A 16,161-nucleotide genomic window follows, 5' to 3' on the forward strand; every position below is an offset into this window, starting at 1 on the left:
CTTTGTACGACTTGTCTACTTTCCATTTTGCTTCTGTCGACCGCTTATCAGAATTTCATTGATTTTTTCATCGAGTGAAGATGACTGCAGCTGTTTCTTGGACGGAGGGGATGCGTGCTTCATTAACAGGTCTCTTTACGACGTGCATGCTTGTCGATTTAATTTAACAGTGACATTCTCATTTTAGTTAGCTTGTGTTGAATGTCAAAACTTCAAGGTCTATATTTAGGATCGATTTTTTGGTTTCAATATTGCAGGAACCAGGAATGCATAAATTATGATTTTTTGTAACTAAGCATATTTACAGTCTGTTTATTTTAGTGATAGCTTAAAAGTGGAATAAATTGTTATGTTTGTGGTTTGTATACGGCGTTTTGAAAGTGAAAGTAGAAAGTTGATCTTGTCAGTTGTTGCCAAGTGCGTTTGAAGATAATCCTATCTGCACCTTGATAAGTGATAACACTTACTGGTTGCAATATCGATACGCAGAACTTAATCATTAATCAGTTTACAATGTATATATTTATTGCTAGTAAATGTTTGTTGCATATGACATCAGGTATTATTTTTATATTATCCAACTTACGTGTTTAGCTTCACAATTTTAACTCTTATCAGTAAGATATTCATGCTAATGATATGCACTTCATGCATTATAGAAACATGGATTTCATTCATCAGGTTTGATTTTACATCTTTTGAAAAAAGGAACAAATTTATGTGGTTTTTATTATCTAATTCAGATCTTTAAACAGTATTGTTATGTCACCGGGTTAACAGATGTGTGACTGTCAGTCAATATATCGGGTCTCATTAGCTCAGTGGTTAGAGTGCTGGCACAGTATGCCAGAGGCCCTGGGTTGAGTCCCGGTTGAGACTTGACTTTTCACCACCTCTCATATTTGGCGCCCAACGTACAAATCCCACTGTCATTCCCCAGGCATTTGCTTCACAGCATTTCCTGTACTCTTAGAATTCAGAAACGAATTTATGAAAGAGGGGGAGTATGTCACCGGGTTAAAAGGTGTGTGACTGTCAGTCAATATATTGGGTTTCGATAGCTCAGTGGCTAGAGTGCTGGCACGGTACCCCAGAGGCCCTGGGTTCAAGTCCCGGTTGAGACTTGACTTTTCACCAACTGGCACATTTATATTCAATTATATTATATAATTATATTTATATATAAGGTGCCCAAGTAGCATAGTGGACAATGCTCTTGCTTTTCACCGCTGCGACCCGAGTTCGATCCCTGTGATTGACAGTGGTTGTATGTGATAGGGTATGGCGGTCACCCGCTTGGACATGTGGGTTCTCCCCTGGTACTCCGGCTTCTTCCCACACCAATGACCCCTTCGCAAGCATCCGTGCCAACGAGAGATATTAATATAAGTTGAAGAACTTGCTTATCAATTGTTGTGAAATAAATAAAGTTCAGTTCAGTTTATATTCATCACATACACCTAACTCAATCAACTTAGTCATCCACAAGTGGAACAAGAGGGAGTCAAAAGTTTATCTGCAATGCACATTTCTTGATTTGGCTGTATTTTCTGATCTACTTTGAATATAAAGTTTTAGACTTTAAATAAATTTGTAAATCTGTTATAACATGTATAAATAATTCTAATCTATATGTAAGACACAGTCATTAAGGATAATGCACATCTTATTTGCAGAATCTGATTGAAATGACTAGTACATGTAGTGTGTTTGAAGCCACCATTGATGTTGATCGTGGAGAGGACTTGAATTTGATACATGTACCTTTAAATTTTGTAACATTTATTTTGATGATTCTAGGGGCAGCATTTAACCCTATAATGTAGGTTATTAATACCATCAAGTTATAAAATCTTGGATGTGTATACATGAACCTTCAATGTGTGTTATTCTGCAGAGCATGAAAAATCTTGTTTTCAAACAAAAGTCGAAGGGAAAAAAGTAACACAGCCACATAGTATTGTTTAAAATATCATTCATATTCTATTACACATTTATCTATCATGGTTATCTTGTACGTATCTCTAATTGATGGGTCTTTCACTGATCAAGTTTTCCTTGGAGGTAAACAAAAGTTATGGTGTGCATGCATGTTCATTTCGAACACACATTGCTTTATCTCTAATAATCAAAACAAGACATATATATACACAAATTGCTGTTTTTTTAATTACAACACCAATTAAGAATTAATTAGTGTACAGCATGTAAACACATTAAATACAAAGTGTGTGTGTTAAAATTAACAAATCTGATTCAATAGAATTTCGTGTTGATTTATCAAACTAAAAAATCTAAGTTTTTCTTTTTCCTTCATCTTGATCCCATTTATCAAGTGACCACAATCTACCTTCAGGCTAAACTAGTCAGAGTTCCTCTGCCGTCAGACTAAAGGGAGTTCAATCTATATATTAAAGCATTAAACAACTGTAACTGGAGTAGAATTTGTGATCAAACTTGCTATTTACACATTAGATATTTTTGCATGACATATTTAACTTAGAAACACAATATAGAATATTTATAAACAATGTATAGCATAGCTGATATCAACAACAAAGTTCAGGGCAAACATGTGATAAATGATAAAATAATCCCAATGGCATCATTATTCCAACCTTTTCAAGTGCTTGTAGTTAATACAAAACGGATATAAAACACTTCAGTATATAAAGTAGGATACTTAATATTATTCTAAATATAGTGGGTTTTTTTTTAAATAAAAAATATGTGAACAGTATATGAATTGTTTGATGAATAGATGCTTTTTAGTAGTATTTTGGAGCAAAATTGAAGTCCTAAAAATTGATATTTTTTCTCTCAAATCTTTTGAAGAATTTGAAGTTTGATTTCACCAAACTGTACATTGAGGTTCAAACCTGCATACTGCCATGATTGTGATATCTTATTGTTGTATTTTATAATACCAGTTACTTAAGGCTAACAATCAGCTGAAAGAGCTTAAAGGAAGAAGTAGTTGACAGCTCTGAAAACAAACAGAAACTGCTTGTTTATTTGTTGCATGTTAACCTGTTTTAATTCTGTATGTTTTTTCTTTTAGTGGAGATGGAGCGTGTAATATAAGGAGAAATCATGATTAAGGACCGTCTTGTCAACTTCATCAACGAGTACGTGGGTGGGTTTGTGGAGAACATTAACCATGACAACCTGAACTACAGCGTGTTAAAAGGTAAGACTTAACACCTCTATGCATCTTGTAGTATTTCATTAAATTATATTAAAAAGACATTGTTCTATGTCAGGTCAAGTCTTCTCTCTTCATATCTTTTCATATTTCTTGAATTCAATATTTAGCAAATTTATAAATTGTACAATGACATATATGTACTTATTGTCTGTTGTTATACTTGTAATTGAAACTGGGTTATTAATATTCATTTAGATGATAAAAACAGGATGTCAAGTGTAGGGACTAGGTTACATGTATGCAGCTGTTTGTTTCTTAAAAGTTCATGACATAACGGTATATTAGTAGGTGTAGTACCTGAGAGAGAGAGAGAGACAGAGAGAGAGAGAGAGAGAGAGAGAGAGAGAGAGAGAGAGAGGGGTGAAGGTTATTGTTATGTATATTGGAGAGCTTTTAGTAACGGACAAACAGCAGTTTGATGTAGGTCTCACTGGCCTAGGAGTTATTCGTTTGTCATTTCATAATCTGTGCATGTGTGGCAAGCATTAGTTTCAATTTAATTGTTTTGATATTGAATGCTCTTTTATATTGCAGTACTAAAATTTTCATTAAAATTTCTCTGTATACCGGTAATTACAAGAAGACTACTATACTATAAGTGATTTAAAACAATTATTGTGTGTGTGTGTGTGTGTGTGTGTGTGTGTGAGAGAGAGAGAGAGAGAGAGAGAGAGAGAGAGAGAGAGAGAGAGAGAGAGAAAGAGAGAGAGAGGAGAGAAAGAGAGTCTAAGACCAATAGAAAGATGTACAACTGTCATGTAAAATTGTCGGATTTAATGTGATGATATTATGACCTTTTCAAACAAATCTGATATAATTTCAGGCAAAGTAGAGTTGACGGACTTGGTGCTTAAGCCCAGTGCTTTGGTGAGTACGATAAAGACTTCTACACAATACAACCTTGTCTTCCCCCCATTGATTCCTGTTGTATTGAATGAGTAATTCTAATCTGTTATTATATTCACCTCTACCTGCCTCGATCTCTATTGATTACTTAACTGTACCTGTTCACTTCTGAATCAGATGTAATACAAGATATGTTGTCTATCTGTCATTGCCTTTACACCAATCAATACTCGGCATTGACTATACATGTACTTGTATGTTAGATAACATATTGGGATCTGTTAATTCATTTGTTAAAGAAGAGATTATCTGTGATTCAGATTTATTACCTAAAGGAATGAAATGCAATCAAGGAGTAATCCATTATAATGATTATTAATTTATTATGTTAATTCTTTGAATTTTTTTATGCTTAATTTTTATTCTTTTTCAGGAGGATGCCCTTACTCTTCAGGTATGGAAATTCAATTCAATTTTTAAAGACTGATATACATTTACATATTACTCTATTAATATTACCCCCCCCCCCCCCCACCACACACACACACGACCCTCAACCCTCCATAAAGTGGATGGTTACTTAATAGGTAAGAAATATAGCTGGTGGATTCCAAGACCAGAGCTTACTAGTAACAGATGTTTCATAAACTAGAGTTTATATTTGGCTTTTAAATTTCATGTCAATTTTATACAATCATGTAAAAATAATAATTAAATTAGAATTGTTACAAGATATTTTAATCAAAATATACATCTCAGTAAAATTATTGTGAATATCATGACATATTACAAAACTTTCCCTTTTATTTTACAGCTGGGAAAGGAGCAAGCCTTTGAGGTCAAGGTCGGACATCTAGGTAAATTATTGATTGATGCATTAACATTGTCAGTGACCTCACTTGATTTTCCTTTAAGTGATATGGATGTTGCATACACTTCCGATCAAGTTAGTTTAAATTCTCAGAACAAAGGTACATGTAGAATAGTTAGATAACATTAGGGAAAAAAGTCTAAGAACAGACATACTTGAACACATTACTACATTGAAACAATCAGTGACATGGAGCTGATTCTTTACTATAGATTACATTCGCCTATCCATACCATGGGGGAACCTGTTTGGGGGAACAGAAGTCCGTCTGGAGCTGGACGGACTCTACATCCTACTGAGTCCTGTCTCCATGGATACCTACAACAAAGAAAGGGTAGAGGAGATAGAGCAGAAACTCAAACAGGCCATGCTGAAGGCTCTCGACCCGTCAGTCATACAGAAAGTGTGTAAGTATGATGTCTCAAACAGGCCATGCTGAAGGCGCTCGATCCCTCAGTCATACAGAAAGTGTGTAAGTATGATATCTCAAACAGGCCTTGCTGAAGGTGTTCAACCATATATAAACTTATCATCTAATGCTACATGTACATTTGTATATAACAGGTAAGTACATGTATGATATCTCTAATAATTTATGCTGTATAAGTATTGTATGATTTCTCTAATAGACTATGCTGTAAAAATAACATAATATTTGAAACAGGCAATAATGTTCAAGACATAGTGTGATATATGAATTCTCAAATAAAGTTGTAAAAGTTTGATATCTCATGCTGTCGATGCTGTGTATTAAAGCAGGACATCCAAAAGGGTAATGCTGTATAAGCATGATATCTCAAACAGTTCATGCTGTACAAATATGACAAAAAAAGCCATGCTTATTAAGTATAATGTCTAAAACTGGCCTACTGTATGAGTCCTATTACAGAATATAATGGTTGTGAATTTAAAATTTTTTTATAGTATATTATGTTTATTATGGTTTACTTTAAATATACATTTATTTAAGAATTGTTTGGATTTATCTTCAAAGTACTAGTCTATATCTATAGGAAACATTTATATATATATGCATGAATTTCTTCTTTCTGCAGCCAAGGAAGCAGAGAAGCACCCTGGTCTGTTTGAGAAGATTGGGAAGTACATCCTCAATAACATTCAGGTACAGCTCACTTGATGATATTTTTTCATAAATATTTGTGAATTTACTATGTTCATGGTGTATTTAAAGTAGGTGATTTATTTCAGATCAAGATAAGCAATGTCCATGTGCGATATGAGGACATTGTTTCCAATCCTGGTAAACCTTTTGCTGCAGGAGGAATTCTGGGAGGGCTGTATGTGTTCACAACAAACGACAGATGGGAGGAAGTGGAGCTCGACAGCTCGGCAAAAATCCTACACAAGGTTGGTATCAGTCAAAGGTCCTACACAAGGTGGGTACCAGTCAAAAGTCCTACACAAGGTGGGCACCAGTCAAAAGTCCTACACAAGGTGGGTACCAGTCAAAAGTCCTACACAAGGTGGGTACCAGTCAAAAGTCCTACACAAGGTGGGTACCAGTCAAAAGTCCTACACAAGGTGGGCACCAGTCAAAAGTCCTACACAAGGTGGGCACCAGTCAAAAGTCCTACACAAGGTATGTACCAGTCAAAAGTCCTACACAAGGTGGGTACCAGTCAAAAGTCCTACACAAGGTGGGTACCAGTCAAAAGTCCTACACAAGGTGGGTACCAGTCAAAAGTCCTACACAAGGTGGGTACCAGTCAAAAGTCCTACACAAGGTGGGTACCAGTCAAAAGTCCTACACAAGGTGGGTACCAGTCATAAATGTTATTTTGAGAACCTGTCCAGTAAAATTTTTCACCTGATTTTAGATCTTTTCTGTATAATTATGATGATTTTCTTGTTTACAGCTAGGGAGGATCTCAGATTTTTCCCTGTACTGGAACTCCCGGGTTAGCAGCAGTGACCTTGTAGGGGACACAGGTCTGGTTCAGTCCGGGGGCTGGAAGGTGAGTGCTGATTCAGCAAATCGGTACTCAGTCTATGTACTTATCTATGCGTGGTCATTCATTTATTGTTAGAGCCACTATACAAGTATATTAGTGTGTATATAAAGGCTCAGTACTGCCACGCTCCTACTAGCTCCAGCTAGTGGGTTAACTCTTTAGTTCAGTTGGTAGAGCATTGGTTTTTAAATAGAATGGTCCCAAGTTAGAGCCTCCTTTTTCTTCTACATGTATTACAGAAAAATAATCAAATGAATACAGAAAAGGACTATGTGAGGTATGATCAAATATCTGCCCCCGATTTCAACCAATTTTTAAATAGTAAAACACTATCGTATAAAAATAAAATCTTTACAAATCATTGTATAGAGGATGCCTATAACTTTAATAATGATTTTAGTCATCATTACTCATTCGCTGTGTATCTATGACGTCACCTAAATGGCCCAAATCTTGCAAATATGCAAACAAATGAAAATATTCTCATTTTTGCTATATATTTTGCATTCGGAAATATAGAGCACAGGTCTGCTCAAGTGCGATTTTAACATATGTTTTTCTTCAGATAGTTATACACATTATACTAAAATATGGTACTTGAGCAAACCTGCGCTCGATGTTTCCCAGTCGAAAAACCATCGGAAAACACCCATATTTCGCTACAAAACATCAATTTATCAAAATAATGCAATCTTCATGACGTCATATCTACATTATGACGTCACTGTGGTGATAACCTTTTACACCTTTATTTCCAATATGATTTTAACTATCTTTTACCTTATTTTTAAAGCTCTTTCTAAAACTTTGATTTTGGGGGCAAAAAATGCATAAAACCGCACTTAGTCCTTTAATAAATATGTTAAATGTCAATAAAACTTTGTAAAGACTTTAGAATTTCTATTTCATATTTATTTACCTTTTAGTTACATAAATTGATTTCAATTTGATATATTTTTCACAGAATCTATTGAAACAGTCCATCAGATCCAAGATGATTTCAGCAGACAAATTTTCCCCAGGTATTCCACTGACATCATTATTTTTAATACATTCCAGTACTTAGTATTAACAAAGAAAGTAAATGAGACAATGGAATATTAAGCTGTAGATATCACAGTGATGTACTAAATTAATATAATATCTTTGTTGGACAGTACTGACCCCATTTTCAGCAGAGGCCAAGGTCATTTTGTACAACATTGATGACTACAAGATGCCAAAGATCTACATAAAGCTGTCTGTGCAGGACGCGGAGGCCAGGATGTCCCGAAGTCAGGTGAGGGGAGAGAGAGAGAGAGAGAGAAAGAAAGAAAGAGAGAGAGAGAGAGAGAGAGAGAGAGAGAGAGAGAGAGAGAGAGAGAGAGAGAGAGAGCTGAAAGAGACAATAAGAGAGAGTGACTCAACAAGACATGCATGATCTAGATGTGTTGTGCCACACATAAAAAGTTAATGATAAAATTGTTTTCCCCAAATGCTGTTGTCTGTGTCTTTTATTTGATTTGTACAAAGTGAAAATTTTGAGGAATTTATACATTTACATTATTGTGAACAGCATATTTGATATATAATTATTTAGATATCGGTTCTAGTGTACCGTATATGATACATTGCTAAGTGTCCCTGTGTGCATGTAGAACTTCTATTGTAATTTTTTTTCAGTATGTGAGTGCAACACAGTGGTTAGAGTTTTCCAAAAGGTTGGATGTAAATCGACGATATCGTAAGTTCCGGCCGACATCCTCCGTGAAGTCGAGTGTGAAGTCATGGTGGAGGTATGCCTATGAATCGGTATTGGAGCACAACATCAGGCCCTACTCCTGGCCCAGGATTGTACAGTACAAGTATGGCCATCTTGTTTTGTCCTAGATCTTGTCATGATAGTAACTACTGTGGAATCATTAGATTTCGTGGTGGCTCAATTTTCATGGAATTCGTGGCTACCTCTCATCCATGATTATACACCCCCACGAACTAATAAACTAGGGCTATTAAGTCATAATCCTTTTGTATGTTTACGAAAATACACGAAATTACGTCCCCTCGAACCTGTAAAATTTAAGCAAACCACGAAAATTGGCCCCCACAAATTTTAATGATTCCACAGTATGTTTCTGTTAGTGAATTATCATTAAGTTCAGGCATTTTTTATAGTTACTGCAATAATGCATTTATTAGAAGTTTATGTAAAGTAAGTCAGATTGGAATTGTTGATAAAAAAATTGAAATACTGGCGCTGACTCATATTTGAATGACATAAATATTTATTTAGTCTGAAGATGTTCAAACATGAAAGTAAGAATTTCATTCAGACGGTATACCAATTCACAAACTGTGACATGTAATTAAGGTCTTCCGTTTCCAACGGAAGACCTTTCTATTATTGTGCGGGAAAAAAATTAAGATTATTCTTATTTTTCTTTTTTTTTTTTGTTTCCTAGACGCGAACTTTGAGGCTTCATATCTTGCTCATTTCTAAACGGTTTTTGCTCAAATTTTCAGGGCTAATGTACTTTACAAAACACTATCTTAAGCAATTCATAAAATGTAGAATTCCCTTTCCGTTAAAGAGTTATTCCCCTTTTAAATTTTTTTAGGGCCTTTTGTTTCCAGACAAAGGCTCCGAGACTATGATAGCAGGGAATGGGAATCCAACGAATTTGAATAACAGAGACATTGTAGTTGTGCACATCTGTTTATGTTTTTAGATTACGTTTTTTATTTAGGAAAAGGTAGGGGGTCAAAAAACAGGATTCAAAAAAGTGCAAAAATTTAGACATGTTTTCCTTTATATCTTTTGAACGAAAAAAATTTTGTAAAGACATGTAGAATAAAAGTTGTGCAAAATAACAAGGGCTTTCATTTGACACCAATAAAAAGGGGCTGCCCCCTTAAATTAAGGGCCAATGGCCCCTAAAAAATTTTGCTTAATAACTCAAAAACGGTTAGGATTTTGATATGGCTGTCGCTGGAAAAGTTGTTTGTTGGGATCTCATGAAGGTCGTTTCAATGTTATTTTGTAAGTGGTTTGTGTAGTATGAGTGTAAAAAGCTTTACATGTTAGCATGTACCTGTTTTTATTTGACAAGTTAACGGAAGACTTTGTGCGTACAACTGGCATAAAGTTGCCGCAGAAAGTATGCTGGTTTATACAGGAGGCATTAATTCATAAGAATTTTTTTTTTAGAATACATGCTTTTTTTTAGGAGTTTAAGTCGTTGTTAAGTTCTTATAGTGCACAATCCTTAAAAACGGGAATTGGAAAACAAAACATTCTTTTTCTTTTCTAGTAAAACACAAAATATGGAATGAAAAAATATATGCATTACCTTTTTAATATAAACATCATGCATTCAAAATCTACCTTGAATCAGAGCTGTGTGTGTACCATTACGTAAGCTCTCCCTCACCCGCGGCCGAGAAAGTCGGTCACCGTGGTCGCGGCTGGACTACCTAGCGGTCAGTGGTTATCTAATACACGAGAGTTGCGTCTCTCATATATGAATCTATTTAGCCGCGAACTCAAGAATTGTTTTAGTTTTGATTACACAAAATCTTTTGTGGATTAAACGATTGGATGTCAAGTAAGAAATACATGTAGTTCATTTAATTAATAAAAACAATGTCATTCTCTAAAGCAATAATAGACATAGATCAATTGTAGGTTTTTAGTTTAAAATAAAGAACTTCTATTTGATAGAGTAAGGTCATTATACTGCAAACTTTTCAAATCTTCCTTGGTTCTGAGCTGTGCGTTTCTGTGCGTTGTACCTTTACGTAATCTATCCTTCGCCCACGGCCGAGGAGATCAGCCACGGCTGCATTACCTAGCGGTAAGCGGTTATTTAATACACAAGATTCGCACACCGCGACTTACACTTGCATGCATATGAACGTGTTTGAGTTAATATAGCCGTATATACAAGAACTGTTTTAATTTTATGTTATAAAGGTTTGTCCTACTTGTATATATTTAATTAAATATTTGAGTGTAAATGAATATTAATGAACGATATTACTCCATATCGGAAAAATCGTTAGACAACTAATGGTTGGTTGGTTTATGTAAACTACTTTAAAAACTGTACAATTAATGTTTTAAATCAACACCCCCCACCCCACCCCCCTCAAATATTAAACCTTTAAATAATGATCATCCCTCGCACATGGCTGAGGAGATCCGGCGTTCGTGTTCTTCTACATGTACCTTATGACGCGTTTATGTTTCATATTTTGCACGGACACAACTTTATTTTATTATGTTTTCAACTATTATATTGGTTTAAGATAAAGTTATTTTACTTTTACAGTTGATTAAGCATTGATTTATACGATAGCGTACAAGGCAGTTTGAAAATCAAATCAAATTATAATCAAAGTTCCATGTTACATGTTTGAGGTAGGTGCTAGCACGATAAAGGAATGCCCTGAATTGAGGCATTCGATGATTATTTTAGAAAATATTCACATGAGTTTAAACAACTTTAGATTAGATTTTATCGGTCACATATTAATCACTTCTGTAGTTTCATTGTGGAAGCGAACTCATTGCTGCCCCCCCCCCCCCCCCCACTCCTCCCGCCCCGCTGACAGGTGCTCGCGCTGGATTTTTTTTTAATTGGAGAAAAGATATCAAGATCTGTCGAAAAACATTTTTGGTGGTTTCTTCTTATGTGTAACATTTTGTTTCACTTTCCCACCCCTTTGTTTATTCGGCCAGTCTGTGTTAATTCAATTGCCGCATGCGATCGAGAATCTTGTGCCGCTTCAGCGCACACAGCTCAGAACATTTATAGCCCCAGGTCAACAATTGTTATGTAACTGAGTAACAGTTGGAAGGGTGATTTTACTACATAAAATAATAAAATCATAATATAATCTATTTTAATTGAGTACCATGCGTATAGATTCCCATAATAATTAATTTTTTTTATTTCCTTTCAATGTTTACATTTAATTTTGTTCAAATAATTAATAAATTTTCTACCATTTAAATTGTGTGCTTTATCAAATTCTGATTCCGATTACCTTGAATTCATTAATTTTCCATTGGCTTTCGACAAAAGAGAGACGCCTGACCATCCAATGAAAACAAATACACAGAGTTTGATTGACAGGTTCAGCCAGGTGCAAGTCTCGCCCGATGTCCGAGGTTATGTGTGCTGCTTGTACACAGCCGAATGGTCTCAGTAAGAGTTATCGATGTAAATAGATAATAAAAATACATGCTTATCAAAACATGATCGTGCAAGTTAAAGTTGATTTAGGTTTGTTCCAATAGAAATCATGTTTCGCTAACTGTATTTAATATTTTTTATGTATAGCGAATTTTAATATTGTTTCAGTACTGAAACATCGCATGAAAACGTTAAATATACATGTACTCTGTAACTAGTCGTCTTTTAATACATATACCTTTCTTTTGTTTGTTAAAAATTCGTTCAATTTTGTTAAAGTAATGTAAAACACGCGCGCCATTTTGAAACAATTAACTTGTCAGAGAGTTCCGAATGAAATCTGATGAACGTTTCAAACGGTTCTCGCACGCTTTGCTCGAAACGATTTACACGCTTTGCCAGAAACGCTAAACGGTTTACATGAAACTCTAAAAGGTTTACACGAAACGTTTCTCGCACGTTGGCCGCACGCTTTTTTGGTGTAGTAGTACGTTTTAGGGTCTGTAAATTTTGTCAGCACGCAATTCTAAACTTGCACATAGTCTTCTAAAATTTAGAAATATTTTAATATAGAAGTTATCTTTGAGAAAAGTTTACGTGTTTTGTAGGCGAGTTCAGTTTAAAAAAGAAATACAATTCCTGACATGAATCATGAGTACATACTGTTTAATGTTTATAACAATGCTTGCTACCCTTTGAAAATTTAACTCGCCATTAAACATGATCTCATTTTTTAAACAATGTTTGAAACGATTACATAAACTCTGCTCGACAAATAGTTTTCCTAAAATATTTTCTTCCTTTCTTTTTTCAAAACACGTTTTATATACAGACTTTCAATTACAACACATTTTTATAACAAAAGCAGAACTGAAAGTATAGTCATTATAATCGTAACATATATTTTCAACTCGCAGCAACAACGGAAGACCTACTCGGGGCTTTGCCACGAGCTCTGCTCTAGTTGTGTTTACTGATTCGAAAATTGAAATACACAAATGTTTTACATTTTGTGCTGAATGAGATAAGGACATCATTTCTTCTTTAATTAATTTTTTTTACTACCTCAGTATGGCAATAGAATTTTGTTTAAATTTATAATTTATGAAGCATGTTACCTTTGTAATGCACACAGGCAGGAGTACGAGAAGTACTGGAAGCTGTACAAGAAGTACCTGGAGTCTGACAAAGATGTCAACATCAAACAGAGGCTGGAGGAGTGGGAGAAATCCATGGACGTCACCAACATCCTGAAGGCCAGGGCACAGGCCAAGGTCGAGGTAACACTGAGGTCAAGGTCATTAGTCAATGACAAGACATCTAATGATTAGTTTACATGACTGTTCTATTTCATTGTAATAATTCCTTGAGTTCTTTTAATTGGATGTTTGCAATAAATTCTTTAATTCTATGCTTCGAAATCGAAAGGCCATTGTATTAGCAGTCAAAAAGCCCATTAATTTGCGTAATTCTTAATCGGAGTTATTTGTACAAATGTATGGTAATTTTGATATACTATACAATATCTTAGAATTGTACCAGAGATTAATAATGATATTAAGATTAATTGAGATTAAATATCTTGTCCAGTTATTCAGTTCTACCAAATTCAGATTAAGTTTTGTACATTACTTTTAAGTTTGCTGAGGAAACAGAGGAGAGAGAGAAAGAGAAGAGAGAGGAGATGAGAAGAAAGAAGGAAGAAAAGAAGAATGCAGGAGGGGGGTGGTTCAGCTGGTTCTGGGGTGGAACTGAGGAGGAGGAGGCTCTGGATGATATCACAGCAGAAGGTAAAAGTCTGATATCTAATGATATTACAGCAGAAGGTAAAAGTCTGATATCTAATGATATTACAGCAGAAGGTAAAAGTCTGATATCTAGTGATATCACAGCAGAAAGTAAAAGTCTGATATGGAATGATACATTTATCACAGCAGAAAGTAAAAGTTTGACATCTAATGATATCACAGCAGAAGGTAAAAGTGACATCGAATGATATCACAGCAGACGGTAAAAGTGATATCTAATGATATCACAGCAGAAGGTACAAGTCTAATATATCTAATAGATAAGAGTAGACAGTATGAGTCTGATATCTAATGACATTGCAACAAAAGGTACAAAGCTGATATTTTGTAATATTATTGCAGAAGGCTTCAGGTTGATATCTCAACTGATATCACATGAAAAGATATGAGTCTTATACCACATAATTACAAGTTAGGTCACAGGGGAAGGTTTGAGACAGATAACTTAGTAATATATTTAAGCAAAATCTATGAGTTTGGTATCTAGTAATGATATGATAACAGAAGGTACAAGTCTGATATCTAATGAAATAACAACATAAGTTATGAGACTGATATCTAATAGTATCATCTTTGAAGGTACAAGTTTAAGTATAGTTAAAGTTTGTATTATCTTTTGCCCTGTATGCTTTTTGTCACATTACAGAGGAGTTGTTTGGGCTGTCTGAGGAAGAGAAGAGGGAGATCTATGAAGGAGTGGGCTACAAGGAGGCACAGAATCCTCAGAGGATGCCAAAGGAGGTCAGAACTTATATTTAGCATAGGATTAATCAATCTCAATGTGCCTCAAGAAATCACTCATGGATACAGACATATGACTGTATTATATCAAAATAAAATTGAAAGTCTCAAAACTGGTTAAATTTCTAGTTTATAAAAACCCCTATCAATGGCTTTAAAGGGGTCTCAAAATAAAATAGTTTCCATTTCTTATTTTCATTTGTTCCCTGTTGTGAGCTTAAGAGTAAGTAATGGTAATTTGACTGTTACAGTATGTGGCGTACAAGATACAGGTGGAGGTCCAGAAGATCAGTGGCTGTCTGACCAGCACTGAGTCCCCGGGGTCATCCTGTATACTACAGGTCATTATGGACGAGATGAGGACCTCGTACGAAAACAGACCCGGAGGGGAGGGAATCAGGTACAAGGGGGTGATTTGTATAGTAAATATCATCCAGATTCTATAAGACAAATGGCTGGTATCCATTGTTTGTTTTTGTTGCTTCTCATCAATAAAAATCAGACTTTAAACGTATCTGGCACACTATGGACTCATTGCAGTTTGACCCATATTTGTACATTCTACTAGTCAAATTAATTTAATAAGCTGGTAACAATCTGTTGAAACTGATTTTCAATGATCATTTTCCAGAAACTTTTAAAAGATGACCATATTTAGCTTAATATGCTATATAATTATGCTTACCACATAACTGTTTTTTGTATTTGATTTATTTTGAATGAAATGTTCTCTGACTGTATTCCATATAGTTATGCCTCCTATCTGTTACTTTGTTTTTTGATTGATTTGTTTTCAAATTTTGTCTATCCTTTCTCTCTTTTACTACAGGGTAGTCAGTAACACAGAGAGTTTTGTGATTTCTGGCGTTTCCCTCGACAACAAACAGGTCAAACTGCTGACCTCAAATGGTGGAATATACAGTAAGTCAGCGGATCCAAAGTTGTATATTTCACTAGCTAATTAATGTTTTCAGGATAATTAATAGAATATACAGACCTGTTTGATTTTTTTCCACCAAACTTATCTAAATAAAAAAAAATCTTTGATAACAATCTTCATGTACCAGTTTAGAAATTAACTGGAGAAGCAAATACTTTTTGCTTAAAATTGTTTTACCTGTTTTGTATGAACTTGAGAGAAATGTTCATTTAAGGTATTCAATGCATAACGAAGGGATATTGAACAATTTTGAATCATTTTAAAGTAGTTAAATATGTATTGCTCGATAACTATGATAGTGAAATGAACCAAATTAACATGACAAACAACATATAAGGAGCTGGTCATTTTGCACCTAAAAATTTTTTTAAAGAGTTATCTCCCCATGATAAAAAAAAGAAAATATATGCGGTAAATGATTAATTTTATTTTTTATTTTAATAAAGAGACAGGTTATGCAGGTATTAACCAAAAGAGTTTTACTAATCATAAGTTACTTTTTACAATATCTTAATAAAACATATGTTGCCCATAGACTTCAATGCAAAATTCAAGGTGTAATTAGTTGGACCATAATCAACATTTTGAAAATTCCTT

The 16,161-nt window shown here is 34.6% G+C and overlaps 1 protein-coding gene across 8 annotated transcripts in view; it reads left to right on the forward strand.

The window, feature by feature from the left end:
* The first annotated feature begins 3,061 nt into the window (after positions 1-3,061).
* The window catches only part of LOC128183067 (intermembrane lipid transfer protein VPS13A-like), a 70,639-nt gene continuing 57,539 nt past the window's right edge, over positions 3,062-16,161 (forward strand). For all 8 annotated transcript variants that reach the window (XM_052851913.1, XM_052851912.1, XM_052851916.1 and 5 more), the window contains exons 1-17: positions 3,062-3,190; positions 4,032-4,075; positions 4,488-4,508; positions 4,869-4,911; positions 5,138-5,289; positions 5,355-5,397; positions 5,981-6,048; positions 6,135-6,293; positions 6,803-6,901; positions 7,863-7,920; positions 8,056-8,177; positions 8,561-8,742; positions 13,211-13,355; positions 13,715-13,865; positions 14,530-14,624; positions 14,876-15,024; positions 15,454-15,545. In XM_052851913.1, the coding sequence (XP_052707873.1) occupies positions 3,094-3,190; positions 4,032-4,075; positions 4,488-4,508; positions 4,869-4,911; positions 5,138-5,289; positions 5,355-5,397; positions 5,981-6,048; positions 6,135-6,293; positions 6,803-6,901; positions 7,863-7,920; positions 8,056-8,177; positions 8,561-8,742; positions 13,211-13,355; positions 13,715-13,865; positions 14,530-14,624; positions 14,876-15,024; positions 15,454-15,545 (1,720 nt within the window). In that variant the 5' untranslated portion in view covers positions 3,062-3,093. The remainder of the gene's footprint in view (positions 3,191-4,031; positions 4,076-4,487; positions 4,509-4,868; positions 4,912-5,137; positions 5,290-5,354; positions 5,398-5,980; positions 6,049-6,134; positions 6,294-6,802; positions 6,902-7,862; positions 7,921-8,055; positions 8,178-8,560; positions 8,743-13,210; positions 13,356-13,714; positions 13,866-14,529; positions 14,625-14,875; positions 15,025-15,453; positions 15,546-16,161) is intronic.

This window comes from Crassostrea angulata, chromosome 5, assembly GCF_025612915.1.
Source record: "Crassostrea angulata isolate pt1a10 chromosome 5, ASM2561291v2, whole genome shotgun sequence".
Lineage (NCBI taxonomy): Eukaryota > Metazoa > Mollusca > Bivalvia > Ostreida > Ostreidae > Magallana > Magallana angulata.